This window comes from Zingiber officinale, chromosome 6A, assembly GCF_018446385.1.
Source record: "Zingiber officinale cultivar Zhangliang chromosome 6A, Zo_v1.1, whole genome shotgun sequence".
Lineage (NCBI taxonomy): Eukaryota > Viridiplantae > Streptophyta > Magnoliopsida > Zingiberales > Zingiberaceae > Zingiber > Zingiber officinale.
The window spans coordinates 148742981-148756808 of record NC_055997.1 but is presented as its reverse complement, the minus strand read 5'-3'; the positions used below and the strand labels follow the sequence as shown (position 1 = coordinate 148756808).

Here is a 13828-nt window from a genome sequence, read left to right as displayed (position 1 = left end):
GAATACACTCCCTAAGACTGAGGAGATTACTGGAACATCACTAATAGTTGAATATCTATTTGAAGACGATTAAAGTATTTCGGAAGATAGCATCAATGAAGGAGGAGTGTCTACTTACAAGTCCAACACTATAAGTGAGATAAGATTTCTACTCTCCGATCAATTATATGAAGCTATAAAAATGCTAAGTAGATAATATCTGCTAGAAAATGTAGCTATCAAAAAAATGACTTACCAAGTGGCTGCTTTACGTTTATAGCTGCTATAATGTGTAGCATCTAACGCGCAGACGTGGCTGTAGCCTGCAAGCGTTTGTAGCCGGTGTCATCCCTGCACGTTATATCATAGTGTTAATCATTTTAATATATGTATGCTATAACGGTGTGGAATAACAAATTAAAATGAAATGAATTACTATTGAGAATGAAGAGAGGTGGCTTTAATCTCAAAGCAGCTGTGAGATTGAAGACGTCGGTGCAACTTTCCCAGCGGGAGCGCGAGGTCCGACGAACGACGGACGATGGAGATGGAGGGAGCGAGAGAGAAAGAGCGACGAGGGACATTTTAATTTGGAAAATTTTCTACGCAGAAGTTTTGAACAAAAGGCGGAAGGGGAGAGAGAATAAATGAAGTATTTTATTTGTAACGAAGCCACAAATTTGATATGCTGAGCAACGTTTTGTACACGACCGAAGAACTAAAATGGTTGGAGGAGATTAGAGAAGTGGCTTGCAGGTCCACGGGTTTCATTAGGGCTGTAAATGAACCAAGCGTTCGTGAACAAACTTGGTGTTCGGCTTGGTAAGAGCTTGCTTATGTTCATTCAATATAAATAAGATTAATTAAATAAACAATCTTGACCAGTTTGTTAAGCTAAACAAACAAGCTTGAACACATATGTGTTTAGCTCGTTAACGTTCGTGAACAACGTTCGTGAACAACGTTCGTGAACAACATTCGTGAACAACGTTTATGAACAATGTTCATTAATAAAGCTCTTTTCAATATGCTAAATAAATAAATAAATATAAATTATCAAGCTCAATAACAAATCAAATAATTAAAAATTTTAAACAATCAAACAAGCTTGAATTGAAAGCTTGATAACATCTAAACGAACCAAACTCAAACCAAGTTCAAACCAAGTTTGAATTGAGAGTTTGATAACATCTAAACGAACCAAGCTCAAGCCAAGTTTCAAACAAGCTCAAACTCATAAAAAATAAATCAAACCAAACTTGAACACTCATTTCAAAAGTTTGGTTCATTTTAAGCTCGGTTCGGCTCGGCTTGGTTACATTATCAAACAAGCTTGAATCCCCAAAAGCTAGGTTCGACTCGACTTGTTTAAAGCCTAGGTTCCATCTCGCCAACGGCTGATCGGTTCGCGATCCGAATCGAATCGGAGCTCGCCATGGCAGATCTCCGCTTTCTGCTGTGCGTTCTGTTCCTCTTCGCCATTTCCACGGCCGACTGGGCCTCGGCGGCGCGGTTCCCCGGTAGGATCTCGCAGCCGCCACCGTCGACGAACCAGGAGCCGCTTCGGATTGCTGTGTTTGCTCTCGGGAGCTTCTGGCGATCCGAGGCTGCCTTCGGCTGTCTTCCTGGCGTCGTCCGTACTTCCGTCGGCTACGCCGGTGGATCCAAGACTAACCCCGAGTACCGCAATTTGGGAGATCATGCCGAGTGCGTCCGCGTGAGTCTTCTTTTCTAATGTGTTCTCTGCACTGAAACTTGTGCTTTGTTGCTTCCTTTTGGTTGGTAATTGTGGATTGAGATTGATCTGTTCGACTGTGTTCCCTTTTCTGCTTCTATTTGTTATGTTGGACATCTAGGGCTTTTTGTTGGGGGACATGTCGTATGTCACCTGGAAAATTACCCAACCAAAAAAAAATCTAATTAGGATTATAGGAGGTGCATTCGTCTTTACTTCGAGCTTTTGACGGACTTGGTCGAATAAATTTGCGTAAGATGTAATTGCTTTACTCCTCCCCCATTTTGGTCCCTGAAGTGCTTGTGAAAGACTCTTTCAAGACTATTCGAAGCAGCAAAAACATACTATATACTCCTTAAACGATTTTATGTACTATTGAATGATTTTAGATGATAAAAGCAATGGATCAGGTCTACCTTTGCAGGGAGAAAGTGTTTTCAAGTAAACCAATTTGAATTCCAATTAAATTCAAATTTAGAATTTTTTAAAAAGATTTAAAATCATTAAATAACCATGATTAGTCTTTTATAGTATACTGGAAGATATGAGCTCTCCTCAACATTTTTCTTATTAGTTTCTCCTAGGAAGTTATATAAGCGTAATGCCCCTTGATTCTATGTCTATTCCATGTTATTTGAAGTTTGTTCATTTTAAGTAATTAAATGGCCTTTACCGCAGGGAAAAATTATTTCAAAGTTGTTTTATATTGAAACCAATTTCACTTTTTATCATCTAGAGATATCATTTTTGTTGACAAGTTCTCATCCACTGATTCTTGTTCCTACTGAAATAAATTCCTATATAATAGTACAAGAACAGTTGCAATTGTTTATCTTGATTAATAATTTTTGAATCAATTTCTTATTGCAAATTCTCTAGTTGTTAGCATATATGGTTTGTACGGAAAATTGTTTTGGTAGAAATGCTTGTAGTTCACTACTATTAATCAAGAGTTATATGTACAACTGAAAATAAGATTCAAATATACCTTTCTAATTGTTTGTGAAATGTAATTTTTGGGCGCATGCTTTTGAGTGAGCCTCGGCTTGTTTAGCGAAGTAGTGAAACTGGATTTCAAGTTTCTGTGCCTGCTGAACTTAGTCTATATAGTGTGCCTGTGTTTTGTGGCTTGTCTATTTGCTCATTTTTCTGTAGTGTCAAATTTAGAAAGATTTGATGCTGATAGTTGCTAAACCATTACGTAATGGATATCCTCAGAAAATAACAAATAATAGTTATAAAAATTATATAAATACAATTTATGAGTTTATGGTTACATGGATTCTTGTGCTTATGGATCTCTTTAGTAATGATTTATTTGTTTCATTTTATGAAGATTGAGTACAACCCCAAGTTGATTCAATTCAAACAGCTCCTTGATGTCTTTTGGGCTAGCCATGATTCTAGCCAAGTTTTTGGACAAGGACCCGATGTTCGTAACCAGAACAGGTAATATTATTTTCTAATAACTCTGCTCTCATTTTAAGGCAGTTAAGATATGCAACAGATGTATAAAGAATTAACTGTTTGGTCGGAGTTTATCCAAGGAAACAAATGTTGTATAGTATGTTTTTGGTTTTGGTCCTATTTATTACCAAAATATACTCATGAGTAGTCTGTCGGTGGTACACAATTCAATCTCAAAGAAGACGAAGAAGAATTTATGAAATGAAGCTAATTAAGTATACGTGACAAACAAGCATTAACAAAAATATTCTTGTAGGTATTTTAATATTCTTGACACAGAATAATCTATAAACAAAAGAAATTAGCAATATATACAGAACAAAAACTCCGTGTATTTGCAAATAAGAAAACAATTTTGTTCTTCGGACTTGATCAATATTGCAAAGCTGGAATCACTGTGGCTTTCTTCCATTTTTGTTCGTACTGTGAACAGTTGATACCTAGTCATCTTTTTTTCCCCCCATACATTTCTTATTGTAAAATCTCCTTAATGCAAAAATGAATAAGTAAATAAATAAAATCCTGTTTTATTATTTCAGGGGCACTAAATTTAATGCTGGTCTGCTTATCTGTTGCTTTATTAAAGTAATATTAGTTGTTATTTGCCGTGTAAATTGAAACAAACTTTACACATGAATATTTTCTTTTAAGTATGACTGCCTTCCCTAAACTTCACTCTTTACACGATTAGTCCTCTTGGTGAAGTAACTTCTCTGGTATAAAAGCATATTTAACAATCAGAATATTGCTATGATCTATAAGATAAGATCATTAACATTTGGGGGATTATGGTTTATATAGTCGAGAAAGCTAAGTCAATATTTTTTTGTAAGTGACACTTTTCAATGACATACACACAGAACTGTATTTTCTCATTCTGATTATGCTATTAACATCTTGAGCTTTGTGAGCTAATGTGTATAAGCCTTGTGATAGTCTGATACCCTTTTTCACTGGGCTATGTCATATACTTGTTATGCTGAATAGAGGCCAAATTGTGAGAATGTACGTGTGATGCTGCTCATAACAGTGGTTCTCTTGTTGTTACCTGTGTGAACTTTGCAAATTCTAAAGTGATTTGCCTCTCTACAGATCCATTATCTTTACAAATGGAACACAAGAGAGTAGGATAGCTGCTTTGAGTAAAGAGAGGGAACAGGCCAAGAGTAGGAGCAGTGTTGTGACCACAGAAATCCAGGAACTTGGAGTATTTTATCCTGCAGAAGCTGAACATCAGGTTTTTTTATTCCACCAGCTCGGGCATGACGGAGACGGGCTCCACGGTTATGATGCTCGATCCCTCGCTGTGGTCGTCCCCAACCGCCGTCCCCAAGGCCAGGCTTAAGTCCAGTGACAGAGGCGGCGGCGGCCTTCGAAGCTTTGCAGGAGGGTCGTCGTCCCCTTGCCAATCGAAGGGGCGTTTCCGAGTGCTTTTCTCCTCAGATCTTTCCGGAAGCCAGAGAGAGGTAAGGACAAAAACTATATTGCCCATACTGACTTCTCGTCCGCGAGAATCCGTCATCCTCCTGAGTTCCATCGCTTCCTTTATGCTTCTCCAAACGAGCACATTATCTGTTTGATCAAATTCCTCAATGAGAATCACCGACAACGGGTTACTTCGAATAGCGTTCGCGAGGCGATCGACCGACGTCGAAACACGAAAGCGCTCGGTGCTCTCCCCTTCTTCCTCGTTGAGCTTGACGATGACGGGAGGAGCACTGAACACCAGCTTCGATAGCGCGGTGGCCATTTCTCGTTTGCCGATCTTGTCGGTCCCGAGATAAAGAAGCCAGGTATGGCCTCTCCTGTTGCCCTGCTTCGGTCGCAGCAAGACGGTGACCGTGACGGAGACCGCTTCCGACTGCCAGCTGACCTTCTCCAGCAGGCCCTTGTGCAACTTCTTGAAGATCTCGTCCTCTTGAAAATTTTGGGAGCTTCGAGCTATCTATATCGCCTGCAGATCCCAGTCGTCTTCTAAAGTGGGATGGTAGAATTTGTACCTTAGATACGTGGTGCAATTCGCCTTGCCAAGGAGGCGCACTTCCAGCACGATGGTGCGGAACCACCTTAGAAGGTTCGCCATCTCTGCCACCGCCGTGCAGGCGGTTTCTGAGACTGCCTCCGCCATAAACTTAAGGTCTCCGATATCAACCACCGCGCCGCGGAAGGCTTGCCAAGAGACGATGTCGTGCAACTCTTTTATTTTTGCAGCCATCACGGATCTGCGACGCGAGACACAAGCACTCATGAAGGCGATGATCCAAAAGATCGAGTCTGGCTTCGCCCCACAGCCGCTCCAGCACGCCAAATTGATATCGTTTTCCAAAGAATTACAGACGGCCTCAACGGGTAACAAATCCGTGATGGCTGCAAAAATAAAAGAGCTGCACGACATCGTCTCTTGGCAAGCCTTCTGCGGCGCGGTGGTTGATATCGGAGACCTTAAGTTTTTGGTGGAGGCAGTCTCAGAAACCGCCTGCATGGAGGTGGCGGAGATGACGAACCTTCTAAGGTGGTTCCGCACCATCATGCTGGAAGTGCGCCTCCTTGGCACGGCGAATTGCACCACGTATCTAAGGTACAAATTCTACCATCCCACTTTAGAAGACGACTGGGATCTACAAGCGATACAGATAGCTCGAAGCTCCCAAAATTTTCAAGAGGATGAGATCTTCAAGAAGTTGCACAAGGGCATGCTGGACAAGGTCAGCTGGTAGCTGGAAGCGGTCTCCGTCATGGCCACCGTCTTGCTGCGACCGAAGCAGGGCAACAGGAGAGGCCATACCTGGCTTCTTTATCTCGGGACCGACAAGATCGACAAACGAGAAATGCCCACCGCGCTATCGGAGCTGGTGTTCAGTGCTCCTCCAGTCATTGTCAAGCTTAACGAGGAAGAAGGGGAGAGCACCGAGCGCTTCCGTGTTTCCACGTCGGTCGATCGCCTCGCGGACGCTATTCGAAGTAACCCGTTGTCGGTGATTCTCATTGAGGAATTTGATCAAACAGATAATGTGCTCGTGCGGAGAAGCATAAAGGAAGCAATGGAACTCGGGAGGATGACGGATTCTCGCGGACGAGAAGTCAGTATGGGCAATATAGTTTTCGTCCTTACCTCTCTCTGGCTTCCGGAAAGATTTGGGGAGAAAAGCACTCGGAAACGCCCCTTCGATTGGCAAGGGGACGACGACCCTCCTGCAAAGCTACAAAGATCGCCGCCACCTCTGTCACTAGACTTAAGTCTGGCCTTGGGGACGGCGGCTGGGGACGACCTCGGCGAGGGATAGAGTATCGTAACCGTGGAGCCCGTCTCCATCATGCCCGAGCTGCTGCAGCTCGTCGACGCCACAGTATATTCAAGTCAGCGGACAATGCATAGCATCGCACTTCCCATTTTGAAAAATGTCATAAAACTTTTGCCAGTTCTACCCTCCCATCTGTTTTTTTGTCAGCCTGATTAAACATTTTTTTTGATTGAGCAAAGAATTATTTTGAAGTTGTCCTTGGCGATCTTAATTCAGATGTTGGACTTTTCTGGTTGTTAGATGCCTCTTTACAGTCCGGCTACCGATCGATTGGTAGATTTGGGAACTCGATGTCTGTAATTGTGGTGAGCAATGTGAATCACGATTGGCGCTTTCTTGTCTTCTGGTGAAAAAGATGATTAAAAAAAAGGAGCTTTTCCGGTTCTTGGGATTCTTCATTATTTTGGCTTTGAACTAGCTCTCGGGCCCTTGTTTTTTCTTTGGTGTGTGCTTGCTGCTTTTGGCCCCCTCTCTGGTAGTGATGAGGTTGTTCTGAAAGTGATAACCGAGTACTTCCTGTTCCCTCTTTCTAGTCCTCTACCTTGTAATTTCTAGTCCTCAACGACCACTCCTCTAGTTCCTTAAAAGGGGCAAATTGCAGCAGAATCATATCAATAGGGGAAAGACAAAGTAGTCTTGTAGTGTTAGAGTTGTTCTAGATGTGATACCTGTTCGAATCCCATTCTTGGTTTTATGATTCCTAACTTTTCCTTCGGAGGCAAATGCCAAGTTTGGTTCAGTTTCATGGATCACACATTATGGAGTCTGCAGCATAAGCACGTCTAGCTGTTCAATATCAACAGCAATTGGAGTTGATTTTTTGCTGGAAAGAAATAGATTTTGTCTGTTTCATCAACTATTCAGAGTTCACTAGCATGGGAGTCTTAAGCATAGTTAGGAATTCCATTGGTTGCTCGACCTCTGGAGAGCGATTGGTTATGGCTGCAAGAGAAGGGGATCTTGAAGAAACCAAGGCTCTTCTAGAATACAATCCTCGGCTTGCTAGGTACTCGACCTTTGGCCTGAGAATTGCTCCACTGCATCACTCTGCATCCCATGGTCATCATGAGGTGATTGATTTTCTCAACACATTTTCTTAAATAAGATCTTCTGAAATATATGCTTTGTTCTATGACCAGAGATAAGTTTAAACAAAAATCATTAAATCAAGGTGCTCATTTTGTGGTTCCACCTCTTCAGGTAGCTTCTGTTCTTGTTGAGTCTGGGGCCAATATAAACCTTCAGAATTCTAGTGGGCAGGTGAGGATTTTCTTCACATTGATTGATTGCTTGTTACTTAGATACTAATCATCTTTCTTACTAAAACTTTGTAGCCTTCCCTGTTATAAAATCGATATTTAGTCTTAGAGTCATGAATGATAAGATTCATATGTACATGCTTATATTTATTTTGTGGTAGATAACAATATAGTGGTAAATTGGTATGGCGCTTAACACTTTCTATTGTTAAAGATCTGACGTAACAAGTGCTTATTCAGAAGATTAAACTTGTAGAAAAAGGCTGAACTTCTTGACATATAGTTGAACATCTCGCTCATGGTCAACCTGGACTAAGCTTGACAGCAAAAGAGTGAAATCCACAGGCCGAAATTTATGAATGGGTCATTGATCTAAGTAAACAAGGACTGATGGTAGAAGAAAAATGAAAGACCTTTTATGATTCAAACTCACGGGGAATGCTATGATACCATGCTAGGATTTGATTGACAAGCCACTTATCCAATAAGCTAAGCCTTTTTTGAGCATGTTGGAGGTTAAATAGTGTTATAGTTTACAAGCCAAGGTATGATACAAACTGAAGGACTGACAACAACTTCCAATGTCCAAAATGCTTAAGTCATCAGGAGTTCCAGATTTAGGTTTTGTTTTTGGACAATGACTTCATATAAAAAAATCAATCGATATTCAGCGACATTCCAAACAAGAGAATATCAAATTACCATTGGTTGAATCACTATCTTGATTTTTAGTTGATTCTAAATTACCTGATGACCCAACCAATTAAGCATCTCTTCAAATAACGAATAAAATTGGTCTAAATGCATTTTGATGTCTGAGCAGACACCTTTGATGCTAGCTTGTCTGCATGGGCACTGGGAGGTTGTGCAGATTCTAATGCTTTTCAAAGCCAATGTAAGATCCTTCTGTGGATAATACTTGCATGTGACATTCCATTTGAATCGTATCTTTTGGCTAAATTTAATATGCATGTTAGATACACAGAAGTGATTTATCTAAGTGGCGGTACTGCTCTTCACTTTGCTGCTCTACATGGTCATACTCGCTGTATCCGCCTTCTTCTTGTCGATTATATTCCCAGCATGCCTGACTTTTGGAGTGTCATGAGGGGAAGATTTGCCAAGAAAGATTCACTTCCTTCCTTTGACGAGGTGTATGTTGAATTCTCATGTGCATCACAATAATAACTTTTTGTGACTATTAAAAATTTATATTTGCTTTCTTCCTTGGTTTCTTTAGTGATTTGTGTAAGGTAGTTAATAGACGTGCAGACGGAGGCATCACTGCACTTCATTTGGCAGCATTAAATGGGCATCCAGAGAGTGTCCAGTTACTTCTTGACTTAGGAGCTTGTGTTTCAGAGGTCACAGTGAATGACGGTGCCACCATAGATCTGATAGGTGTTCAAACCCTTAGTTCTTAAGTTGCTTTTCTTTTTCATTGCACCTTCTCATCATGTCCAAATAAACTTACTTAAGATGTTTTTCCTTGTGGCAGGAGTCGGTAGCACACCTCTTCATTATGCTGCTTGTGGGGGGAATGCAGTATGTTGTCAGGTATGCCTGCCTATTCATCAAAACAGCTATTCTTCAGTAGCTTGCTCGCTACATGCTAGCTATCAATCTCATTCAAGAAACATTGAAATTTAGGTTCTAATTGCAAGAGGAGCTAGCTTGACAGCCAAACATGAAAAATGGGTAAGATTTTTCTTTATCAACCTCAAGTCTTGCCTCACATCAGAAATGACATATGTTTTGTTGTGAATTGTAGTTGATGAATTATGACAAAAGAAATTAACAATTATAAGACATAGTAATGCCAGATTATTGGCTTTCAGTTATCTTCTTTGTTGACTGTCATTTGAACTATACCTATATTGACATACTACCACTATACACCTAAGTAAAAGTTGCTTTCATTTCTGCTAGGCTAGCTTGGATACCATTTTTGGTTTAGATTCTAATGTTTATGGTTGAATGCTTTCTTCAAATGCTGTGAAAGTTGGACCCCTTTGATGGTAGCTCGTTCGTGGCACAAGAACTGGCTCGAGAGTATTTTACGAAATGAAACAGAAGGTCAAACAGCTGTTCTTCCATCAAAATATCTCTCTCTGCCACTTATGAGCATTGTCAAGATTGCTCGGTAAATTGACAAAATAATCTTTTTCTTACATTCTTTTCTTTAGATTATTTAGAAACAACTTGCTGTTTGAGTTATGAGCGGGAACTATATGATCATCTTTTTTTCTTTTTTCCTTGAATGCTACACAGAGCATGCGGCTGGAGAAATGTAAAACATAGATTGACTTGTGGCGATCCTTGTGCCATTTGCTTGGAATCAAAATGCACAGTAGCCGCTGAAGGTACACAATTTTCAAAATGAATGTGAAATATAGCATTAGTGACAGCTAATTTATTCTCATTAGTGACGCTTTATATGATTAGACGAGTAAGCTACTATTAACTCGAATTAGTTGTCATTTAAGAGATATGTAAAACATGGGATAGCAAAGATGCTTTATATGATTAAACTCAGGTAATCAGGCTAATAGATCCATTTTGTCATTTAAGCGAATCGTCACGCCAATGGCGAATTACTTTAATCTGAATGTACAAAAGGCACGCTTGAATCTTGCAGGTTGTCACCATGAATTCTGCACTAACTGTGCACTGTATCTTTCTACAACTGATAACACCTCGAAAGCGCAAGGCCCTCCTGGATCAATACCATGTCCTCTCTGCCGACACGCTATTGTCTCGTTCATCAAGCTGCCAGATGCTAACCTGATGAAGGCCCTGGTAACAGCCAGTTCATCGACATCTCTATTTACTGAATGCTCGATGATGACCTCAAAGCCTGACACCAAGAACGATACACGGGTAACCAAACCTAACATCAAATACAAGTGAAGCAAGCAACATTCTGTTTCAATCACTCAGTTTTCATAAGTTTCCATAAATGTGATCTCAACTCCATGAACAATACAAGACAGCTGCATTATGAATCGAAGCAATTCTCGGTGAAAACTGACAATGTTTGCTTTCGACCGACATGTAGATATCTGTAAGAATATTTTACAATCTTTGTTTTCTCTGTTTGAATTTTCTGTTTATCGTTCCTTCTTTATTTGATCATTCTTTTTTTTTACTGGTTTAAATGTAAAGGTTTCTAAGTTTCTTTGTCAACTTCGAATTATGAATGGGAGTTTGCTGCATTGTTAGTAGTATTAGATGATGATTCAAATTGATCGATTGTGAATGCATACCTTGACAGCATAGTTCACATTAGGACTGAAGACCATCCAAACCCCACAATCTTTCAGATTTCCGTCAACCGAAGTACCACCTGCACTCGAGTGTATGCCTACACTGAACAAACTCTACTAACTGCCCTTGACATAGAATCACATTAGTGATAAGTGTTACAAAGTAGTGACTTGCCCAGAGATTAGATTAGATTAAGAGAGCGAAGTAATAGCTTCGAAATCACAGTTCGATACCTCAAGCACAATGATACAGAGAAGGGCTTTGAGAAAACAAGATCTTTCCTCATGAGAATCATAACATTTTTCATGTTCTTCATAATCAAGAGAAGGGCATCAAATCACACATCTCATAGAATCCACCATCAAATATTTGTGATTACACACACACACACACAAAATCCAGTTAGTTACAGTTGTTCATTTTCAGTAGAATATAATCTTATATACATGTATCAACAAATAAAAGGTGATTCTTTCATTTTAGATAAAAAAACATATGATAAAATGACCACGGTTTTATATCTAATAGAGACAAGACAATTAACTATAAAAATATCCTGTTTACTCTTCATCTGAATCAAGATCAAGAGAGTTGGCTAAACACTCGACGAGTGACAGACTTCTTTTTGGTTGATGAGAACAACTTCCATCGGATGTTCTTGGAAGTATGTTTGCAGATGAATCCTGAGGGAAAAAAGATTTGAAAGTACTAAAATTTCCACAATGTCCAACAAAAGCTCAAGTATGCTCAAAATCGAGTTTATCAGGGAACTAGTTCACCTTCACGTGAAAAGAATCCCATATTGCTTCCATGATCATAATTTCCTCAAGATTTACTCGAAGGTTATCGTTCCTGCATGAAATGATACGATCAATCAAGAAATGTTTACTGGTAAAATTCATGCAGCTACAAAAAAGCCAATCAATTTCCACTTTGTTCCAATTGAGTTAATAATGATCATGCTAGAAGAATCCACTGACCTGTCATTATAATCTTGGCGAGAGCAACTGAGATGATGATGATTCTCCTGTATCAGAGAGCAATCAAAATCAGGCATTTCCTTAACATGTGATGCTCCTGCGATGGATGAAAAACATTCAGTAACCTTTTAGCAGAAAAAACAAGATCTATACACATTACAGTTTTAAAGGAAATTTGAGACCTAGGAGATGTGCAATATGACCCGAGGGCATAACTTTCTCCAAATTTTGAGATTCACATTGCATCTTTAGTTTCGCCTCAATAACCTTTTGCTCTTCCTGTAAGACAGAGAACCGCAATCACTTAGTTCTATTCAGGATATTATCAACTCAAGCTGAGAACTGAGAACAGCTACGTTTCTGGATTGCAGGAAGCATAACTTGTTTAAAAGAAAAACATACAGCTTTTTCTTGGGACTTCTCTTCCTCAGTTCTAGCACCGCGATATTCAACTGCGTAGCAGGAAGCCTTGCAGAATGGGCATCTTCGATTGTTAAGTACTCTCTTAAAAGTCATCAACTAAAAGTGAAAATCATTCATTCACTTTTTAACTAAGAATAAAGAGAGATCTAATGGTCACCCTTGATGGCAATCAAAATAGGGGTGGGGTATTGTATGGATTGTTGATTGAGCAAAGAATTACCTGCCAGTATTTTGCAGTCATATAAGAGGTGCCACAGCAAGAATAGAACTAACATTATTCTTTCGTAAAAGAGCTCCAAAAATTCATTTTTCATAGAAGTTTATCATTAGCAACAATCCAGAGACAACTACAGATAAAATCTGTATATATATAGTTTTCCTTTTCAGAATAGCATTTTACGATTTCAGCAATTAATATCACAAGAACTAAGATTACAATCAGACCAATAAGTTAAGTAGAAAGAGAGACGGAGCTTAATGGAGATACAGATCACATAGGATACTGAACAGGATGATCCGCAACAGAAGGCTTCATCTGCAGGAAACACTCTGCAATTCACATTAAAGAAACAACTAAGCTTTCCATGAAAATGGCATCAGAAACAACAAGCGATTAAGCACCCCTTACCAGTGCAAATGCATTTGGAGCAGCACCGAGATTGATTCAGGCTGGGAAAGTACTGCTCGCAAAGAAAAGGGTCAAATTTTTCTCATCGAGATCCACTGAAAAAACAAAAAGATTCAATGTTTGGGAGTGATAGGGCAAGCGAGGGTTACGAGGAAGCAGATCGGGCATTCCTCTAGGTCGTCGCGGAGACAGGGTTCGTCGAGGGCGTCGAAGCAAGGGGCGAGCTTCCGGGCGAGAATGAGCTTCCGGAGCTTGTTGTAGTCCACGTCGTCCGGCTGTCGGACGAGGCGCTGCGGCCGCGTGAGGCGATCCTCGACCGGCCGCCGCCGCCTGCCGCTGCCGATCCTATTCCCCATCCGTCGGCCCCCCCTTCGCTCTCCACACAAGGGACGGATCGTATTATCAGAAATCGGGAGGCGAAAAAGAGGGAGCTTTTTTGAACCGCGAAGCGGGCGAAGCAAGCAAAGTGGCAGCGGTGGTGGTGGTGGTCGGAGCGGAGAATGAAGTGAAGCGGAAGACAGTATCAATGCTGCCTACGGTGCCTAATAATTACGAAATTGCCACTTTTCACCAGACGGTTCAATTTGGTGGGAAGAAATCAAACTCAATTGTTTATCAAAATAAGTTTAGCAGACGCACTTAAAATTACAAAAATCTTCTGATTTTTAAAGACAGATAGATTTATTTATTTATTTATTTATTTTCTTTCTAAGCTCCCACTGACTACTCTTGTGATGCATCTAAAGAACATCATCACGATAGTTAGGGCTATAAATAAGCTAAAATTT

The 13828-nt window shown here is 40.2% G+C and overlaps 2 protein-coding genes and 1 pseudogene across 3 annotated transcripts; 2 read left to right on the top strand and 1 right to left on the bottom strand.

Annotated features, from left to right (window-relative positions):
• The first annotated feature begins 1364 nt into the window (after window positions 1-1364).
• LOC121998673 (peptide methionine sulfoxide reductase A5-like) lies at window positions 1365-6817 on the top strand. 2 transcript variants are annotated; one of them, XM_042553683.1, is made up of 4 exons: window positions 1365-1696; window positions 3051-3163; window positions 4274-4427; window positions 6489-6817. In XM_042553683.1, exons 1-4 carry the CDS (start codon window positions 1415-1417, stop codon window positions 6555-6557), a joined length of 618 nt encoding a protein of 205 aa, XP_042409617.1. In that variant the 5' UTR covers window positions 1365-1414; the 3' UTR covers window positions 6558-6817. The 2 variants fall into 2 exon arrangements, with proteins under 2 accessions (XP_042409617.1, XP_042409616.1); XM_042553682.1 differs by lacking the exon at window positions 6489-6817 and having other exon boundaries at window positions 4274-4541.
• A 151-nt stretch (window positions 6818-6968) lies between these two features.
• Window positions 6969-10855, top strand: LOC121998674 (annotated as a pseudogene).
• A 504-nt stretch (window positions 10856-11359) lies between these two features.
• LOC121994559 (E3 ubiquitin-protein ligase GW2-like) lies at window positions 11360-13594 on the bottom strand. The gene is made up of 8 exons (XM_042548557.1): window positions 13190-13594; window positions 13041-13092; window positions 12916-12961; window positions 12392-12473; window positions 12172-12268; window positions 11990-12086; window positions 11789-11861; window positions 11360-11692 (listed from the first exon to the last, which is right to left on the bottom strand). Exons 1-8 carry the CDS (start codon window positions 13394-13396, stop codon window positions 11570-11572), a joined length of 777 nt encoding a protein of 258 aa, XP_042404491.1. The 5' UTR covers window positions 13397-13594; the 3' UTR covers window positions 11360-11569.
• Between the last annotated feature and the right edge of the window lie 234 nt (window positions 13595-13828).